At 36.7% G+C, this 7,107-nt stretch overlaps 1 protein-coding gene across 1 annotated transcript; it reads right to left on the bottom strand.

The window, feature by feature from the left end:
• Window positions 1–2,680: 2,680 nt before the first annotated feature.
• ccdc43 (coiled-coil domain containing 43) lies at window positions 2,681–5,573 on the bottom strand. The gene is made up of 5 exons (XM_063470785.2): window positions 5,394–5,573; window positions 4,807–4,900; window positions 3,750–3,882; window positions 3,541–3,593; window positions 2,681–3,411 (listed from the first exon to the last, which is right to left on the bottom strand). The coding sequence occupies exons 1-5, from the start codon at window positions 5,565–5,567 to the stop codon at window positions 3,224–3,226; spliced, it is 642 nt and encodes a 213-aa protein (XP_063326855.1). The 5' UTR covers window positions 5,568–5,573; the 3' UTR covers window positions 2,681–3,223.
• Window positions 5,574–7,107: the final 1,534 nt, after the last annotated feature.

The following is a 7,107-nucleotide window of genomic DNA, read 5'->3' as shown; positions in this document are numbered from 1 at the left end:
TTGCAGCTTATGATGTACAAAAATATTTTGTTGGTATTTATAAAAAAAAATAAAATTCTACCCTTTAAATTTTTTTTAAGGTTGTCATATTCTTGTATATTTTCTATTTTAGACAGAAGTCATCCTTACAAAAACATTTCTTGAGAAAAGAAGTCCAGCAGTGACCAACAGTAACCTGCCCAAAACTCCACCAAATCCCACAAGAGTTGACCACCTCATTGTTAATCAGATAAAAGAACAAGCAAAGGTGAGAGCCCTGAATTTAATGCTTATATACTGTCACCTACAGGGGAATTTTGTCACAGCAGTTGACAGTTGTTAACAGTTACAGGCAACTCAGTTCCTACATTTTTTTTTTTTTTTTTTTTTAAGCAGGGGCACTAATTAAAAATCATACATACTTATAAAATACTGCCCCAGTAAGGCAAACAGTTAATCTTAATTGTTTCCTTGCATTGTATTTATAATAGATGGGTTTAAATTGTGGCCTTGGTCATTTTTTGTGGAGTGTGTCAATTGCTCAGACCAAACAAACAAACAAAAGTCTTGAGCCAAAAAAAGTGGTTTTCAGCAGTATTTCTCCAGGGTTTATGAATGCCTTTTAAAGTAGTCATTTACACATGCTTTCCAATCCAGTGCTTTAACATGATCGTTTTTTTAGAGGAATATTTTTTTTTGGTTAAGCCTTATAGCATTAATCTATGAATCATTCAAGGATAAAAAGCGCCCTAACTCTGGGGCTTTCCACATAGAGCAGTCAACTTAGGAAAGAACCAATTTTAAATTGTGTCTTTAGACACTTTACTAACAGCCTGTTTTTATATGTCTAAATATGCATATCATATACATGCATATCTATCTATATATTGTATTTTCACCTATTGCCTATAGTCAGAGCAAAATTAAAAGAAATGAGGGGTGTTTTAAGACTTTTGCACATTTTAAATGTAAAACCTAGTCAACTTCAATATTAAACATTTTTACATTTTATATTATTTTCATGCATGATATGTCATCATTCCTTGGGATTGGTCTTTTATTATATTTTTTTTAATTGATATTTTGTTATGTGTTACAGGTGGCAAGTCTTCTTGAGAAAATGGAGTGTTTATGTGGTGTTCCCCTTCCAGCAAACATTCACACAGCCCTGAAAAAGAATCATATGGCCATTTGTGTCACACAGGCAAGATGTAAGGAGGAGGCTGCGAACATGACCAAGCACCAGTGGCAGAGATCTAATTTCACAAAGGACAGAGGTAATCCACGTAGTGGTAGACAATGTTGTATGCATGTTCCATGTTACATGTCCTAATGTGTTCTTTTTCATAGACACCTTGTTGGTGGTCATGGCTCTGAAGGACCTAGCTGCTACCACTAGGAAGCTCTGCACAGCTCTGTGGTGTGCCCTCCAGCTCACACTGCCAAAACCCATCATCATCCAGGATCATCATATTATCAAGGAGGACGCAAACAAGGAGAAGTGCCCTTCTTCATTTGAAGGATACTCTTTTAGGTTATAATTTAGCAAGCGACAAGTATGAGTTGAAGATAAAATTAAAGTCACTCCACATTGCCCTGCTTTTAAGTGTTCTATAGCTTAGCAGGGTCAATGAAACAAAGGTTCTTGTAGTATTACCTAACTGAAAGTCAAAGCCACATTTTATCTGCAACACAAAGATCACTGCAGAGTATGAGATGAGCAATTTAAAAGTGCGATGACTTCATTATTTGGTTTCAGAGAGCTTCTTTCGTTGTGTAGGAATTGCATGAAATATTTTATCCTGCTGCATCTTAACTTAATTTCATTCAATTAGTGTCAGACGCAATCAACACAAATCTTGCACCATCACTGTTGTATTTAAAGGCACTATTTATGTAGAAGATTTCAGTGAATCTTCATTGTTTTACTTATTTATTGGAATGTAATGGAACCTCAGTTCTGGGTATTCCCAAGCAATAATTGATTCTCAAGGGCAGTAGCTTAAAATGAACATGCTAATTATTAAAATGCTTTCTGAAATATTCCAACTGATTTCAACCGCTTCAGTTTCTCATATTTAACTTTAAAATTCTACAATGAGAAAAGTTTTTATCTGCAATTTGGTGCCACTAATGTAAATTTCTAATAAAAAAATATAATTTTAAGTTTTAATCACACTTCCAGCTAGAAACATGGTATTAACAGACATATCAGTGGGATGTTAAGCTCTCTGAAAACACTGAAATGTTCAAAGACTTGCTGCATATCAGTGTCAATAGTTTTGGATAAATGTTCCATTTAGTATTTAACACTTTAATTATTTGTTATTAACTGTAATCATAATTCTGTGTTATGTAAAATGTAGTCTTAAGTGAAAATATGGTCAAGCTTTAAAAGTGTAGCATCTAAAAAAATTGAATGCATTAATCAATTAAAAAAACGTTATCAGTGAATTGACAGTTTGTCAGCAAGGGACCAAAACATGAAGGCATTACAAAGAATTCTCAGGAAATACGTATTGCGTCATTTCTTCCCTCGTGTGCTTTGTGAATGAGCAGTGTTGTTTTATTCCTGCTATTTTAATGTTTCTGTTGAATTTTTTCTTGTTGTTTGAACTGGGGGAAAAAAAGCAAAAATAAAGCAATTTCATTGCTGAAAAGTGTTTTTTTTTTTTTTTTTTTTTATTTTAAAAGATGAACTGTAAACATTCAAAATTTACAACTGCTGTGTTCTTAAAAAAACATTGAGTTCTTACAGCAGCACATGCCTTTAATAAAAATGTTTTGAAAAATGAAGGCATTTGCAAGATGTGGCAAAGGATAACAGGCTGAACTGTTGAGTTAAAACTATTCGTGTTCTCCCCCCCCACGATTAGTTCAATTTGAGGTTCAGCAGTATAATTTCATCATTTAAGGTTAAACGTACTTTTAGCCAACTCAAAGCATACTATGTATTTGTTGGAAAAACTATATTTGGCAGACTTAAGCGAAAATTTGACTAACAGGGATTTACCATGTTCATCATTGACATACAGCTTTATTTTTTTTTAAACATCTGTTTAACTCTGAAAACAAAAGACATTTATTTTTATTCTTAACATATAGTTTGTTATTCACACACATATTATGAGAAACAAACAAGGGTCTGATGTGGATGGTGTTCAGCTGAAAAGGAGCCAAAGACTTATTTTTTTTCATATTGTAGCAAAAATCTTTTTTTTACAAAGTGTCCTTTCTTTTGGTTTTATCTTTTGCGTTCACCCTTCTGTGTACGCTTCTTCTCCTTCTCTTTTCTGTCCTGTTTAGCTAGTTTGTCCTTCTCTCGCTGCATCTTGTCCGTTTCCTTCTTCTTTTGAGCTTCTTCACGAGCCTGCTCCCGCTTTTGCTTTTGTCTGTTCAGCACCAGCTCCACATTGGTGTTTTTGAACAGGCCTGACACTTTGAGTAAAGGACAAGTGGAAGAAAACTAAAATCTGTACAAATCATGGTTATGCATCAATTATCCATTCTTGGGGTTAGACTTGGTTACATACAATTGTAAAATATCTGCACAAAGGATACTTTTATCATTTCCAGTGATATTTCCACTTGTTGGCTCCTCTTCTTCAGCTTCAGTGCTTTAGTCAAGGAAAGAACTGACATCTTAAGGGTTATGACTGCACTGGATGAGACAAACAGTTTCCCTCTTTTCCTTTGCATGGTGAAAAATATGGATGATTGCCAAACTGACTGCAGACTTACTGTTTTTTCAATCAATAAATCAAGGATATTCCTCTTCGTCTGTTATATTAGCATATTGAGCGAGAAGGGCTTCTTTCCTCTTTTTGGACTCCTCAGACACCTCCTTCTGCTTCACCACAATCTGAGCTTGTTTTTCTATCATACTGGCAATGGCCTGGACCTCTGTTATAGAGAAGAAAGGACAAAATAAAATGTGCTTTTGCTTTTTTAGATTTTTTTCCTCTCTCGCTGTCAGTATGAAGGTTTACTAGCAGATGGAGCCATGAGGGCAATCTGTCTCCACACAGCATAACACTTCCTTATGGTTATGTACATAGTCAACATTCTCATTCCAAACTCAAGCCTACATTCTGGTTTCAGCGTTTCAGTCTTGGGGGCTGCTTTTTGTTAGTCTTTCCAGGAAATCTCTCCCTTGGATAGAAGTGTCACAAAGCACTCTGCTTTAAACTCAAGGCAAACGATCTTCAACTCATAGATGTAATGCTTCTGTAAGTTTAACCAGTATTAAAGACAGCCTAAGTAGCAAGCTGTCGTTTCCCTTTTCAGTCTGGATTTAAATAAACTGATGAATCTGCCATCCTTTGATGAATTTATTCTTGTGTTCTTCATAGAGAAGATATACAACTTTGATCGCAGACTACAGGCTTACCTGCGATTCCTAGATTTTTTAAAAGCAGAGTTGAAGGTAATGCCTTAAGCTTTCAGGCCCCTCTTCTGTGGAACTACCTCATAGTTTGGATCTGGGAGACAGACACCCTCTCTACTTTTAAGAGTAGGCATAAAATGTTGAAAAGGTTATATTTAAGGCTGGATCAGGTGACCCTGAACAATCCCTTAGTTGCGCCTCAATAAGCTTGGCTTGCTGGGGGGCTTCCCATGATGTACTGAGTGTTTCTTAACTCACCTCTTTTCACCCTGTGTGCTTAAACACCACTATTGCATTTTAATCATTAGTAATTATTAAACACTGACTCGCTCACATGCGTTGGCTTTTGTCCTGTTTGCTTTCCCCTTACTCCCAACTGAGTAACTCTGAGTCAAGGACAATAAATATGGTATCGGGAATGAATCAGAGTCATACAATACCATCGTCAGTATCCTTTTTGGCTGCAGATTTGCTGCAACACTCTTCCCACTGCTTTATGATCTGTTTACAGACATCTTCCACTGTGTTCTCCTCCTGTACACAAATGACAGCGAATTCAAGCAAGTCACACAGAAGTAACAACTCAAATTCTGACCTCACTACATAATACATATTTTTTTCAGGAGCAATTATAAAACAAGAAGTTTAGATACGTTATTTTATCAATATATAACCTGCACTAGGTGATTTACTGTATTTTTTCTGAGCCGCAAACGTAAAAACGTCTCGGGAAATGTAGAATAGCCTTTATTTGATACATGGTGCGCGTCATTGCGGCTTAAGACCACATTCATCTAAAACCTGGCGATTTCTTAATGGGGTTTGGCGAAACAATTTGACCTACATTACTGCTGGATCTTAGCTAAAGAAACTTAATAGTATCTACGGTCGATAATTAGTGCCACATATAGAGGCTGACATCAGCACTGTCACTTGGTAAGCTACCAGGAGACTGACAAGACGGACAGCAACAGACGAGAAAACACAGCCTTGTTGGGAGAACCGAACATGCGCTTCGAATATTCACCAGAAATGCAGATAAAATTCCTTGAAGCGCATCTTCTTTCTCCTCGTCGGTCTCCTCCTCTTGTAGAATCCCTAAAATGTACGCCCCATACACCTCACGATCCACTTCTAACGAGTCCAGTCGATCATTTAGCCAGCTTTCAAACTCCCCGGCGTCTGTCAAGGGCGCAGCCATCTTGGCCCTTTTGGGTCCTACGATGCAGCTCGACCGTCCGTTGTCATTGCCTGCGAAAAAGAAAAAGTTTTAAAAGTGTTTGACAATTCAGCATTTCAATACAAAGGACAGAAAAGGCGCGACCACGGTAATGAATCGTTTTTATTTTGTAGCAAGCTAATACACAAATGTAGCAGCAGAGCTGTAATATTTATTCACAGCGTGACACTAATAGCATTTTTTGTATTCTTTTGCAATTTCTTCTGTTTTCAGCCACACGATTGTAGTTAAACTGAGACGAAAGCTGTCGTCGCTTAATGAGAGAAACTCTGCATCCATTCCTCATACAAGTAGCTTATAGACTGTATTTTCTAGTCTTTCCTAATTTCTGTGATTACCTTACCAAACCACCACACGAAGGGTCCCTACACTTTGCCCCCTGCAGAGTAAATCATGCACACAGATTATATTTCAGGAGTGCACCTATAAAGCTAAATTACAACTCGTAGTCTATGAACACAGGTCTTGTCAACTGTCCATCTGAATAACATTTTCTGTGATAACTTTATCATGCTGCTTGTTAAATTGATTTAGCAGCCAAAAATTTAATCGGTGCTAAATGCCCAGCATTGGCAGTCGCTTAAGTGCCCTGGGATACTGCCACGAATACCAAAGTTTTTGATTGAAAATTAATGTTTGATTGTTCCGCAGTTTATACAAGTACTTATGCACTCAATCACGCTTTGAGCACGAGGCGTGCCAGTATTAGTCTAATTGAAATGCTGATTTCCAAATAATGAGCTATTCTTTGTAAACTCGGTGGGCAACTGGCAATCAAACACCTCTTGGCAGAAGACAATCGTGATCAGAACATACCAAAAATACTAAAGAACTATTTGTTTCCGCCTTCTAAATTGGGACGAGTCATCTTTGAAGATTAATTTGTGTGATTATAAACCTCTGTGGAGACTATTGCCTCAGTAGCAATGAGGCTAGAAGAAATAATTGACGGAAGCAATTTTCATTACTGTGAAACAGATGTTGCATGATAAAGTTATGCACATTTTTTTTAAGTGTTTACTATTATCTTTTGTAGTATTTGAATCGGTATATATGTAAATTGAGTCACACAAAATGCAGACTTTAGTGATGATCGGCGTGTGTGACATTCTGTTTTTGGCCACTGGGTGGAAGTAGAAGACAGATTTGTTTATTTCTTTGTTTATGCTGAAGACGATGGATGAAGATGAATTTAGCTGCATGACAGGCATTTGAACCTCACTTAGTATGTTTTTCATTTTAAAATCTCAATGTGCATTTGCATCAGAGTTGGCTGTTTAAAATATAGATGTTTGCAGACCTGTTGAAGAAGAAAATGCCCTGCATGATGTTTCTTCCTCTCCTGTCATCTAACACTGAGAGAACCAACAAAACCTTCCAGCTGTTTGAATATAGTAAAAACACAAGTGAATGGCTTGATCCTGCTTTTAAAAAGCATTTTGTGGAAGGGTGGTTATTTGTTACCCTACAACTCCTACTTATACACACACACATGTGCATA

The sequence above is a fragment of the Pelmatolapia mariae genome, linkage group LG4 (genome assembly GCF_036321145.2).
Source record: "Pelmatolapia mariae isolate MD_Pm_ZW linkage group LG4, Pm_UMD_F_2, whole genome shotgun sequence".
Lineage (NCBI taxonomy): Eukaryota > Metazoa > Chordata > Actinopteri > Cichliformes > Cichlidae > Pelmatolapia > Pelmatolapia mariae.
This window is presented reverse-complemented; position numbering and strand designations above follow the sequence as displayed.

Bases quoted from the DNA above. Each gene is read 5' to 3' on its own strand.
- ccdc43 (XM_063470785.2), bottom strand. From the start codon at position 5,567: ATGGCTGCGCCCTTGACAGACGCCGGGGAGTTTGAAAGCTGGCTAAAT. The intron at 4,901-5,393 runs GTGAATATTCGA...ATTTGTGTACAG, and splicing joins GAATTTTATCTGCATTTCTG to GAGGAGAACACAGTGGAAGA. The intron at 3,412-3,540 runs GTATCCTTTGTG...TCAAAGTGTCAG, and splicing joins TATCACTGGAAATGATAAAA to GCCTGTTCAAAAACACCAAT.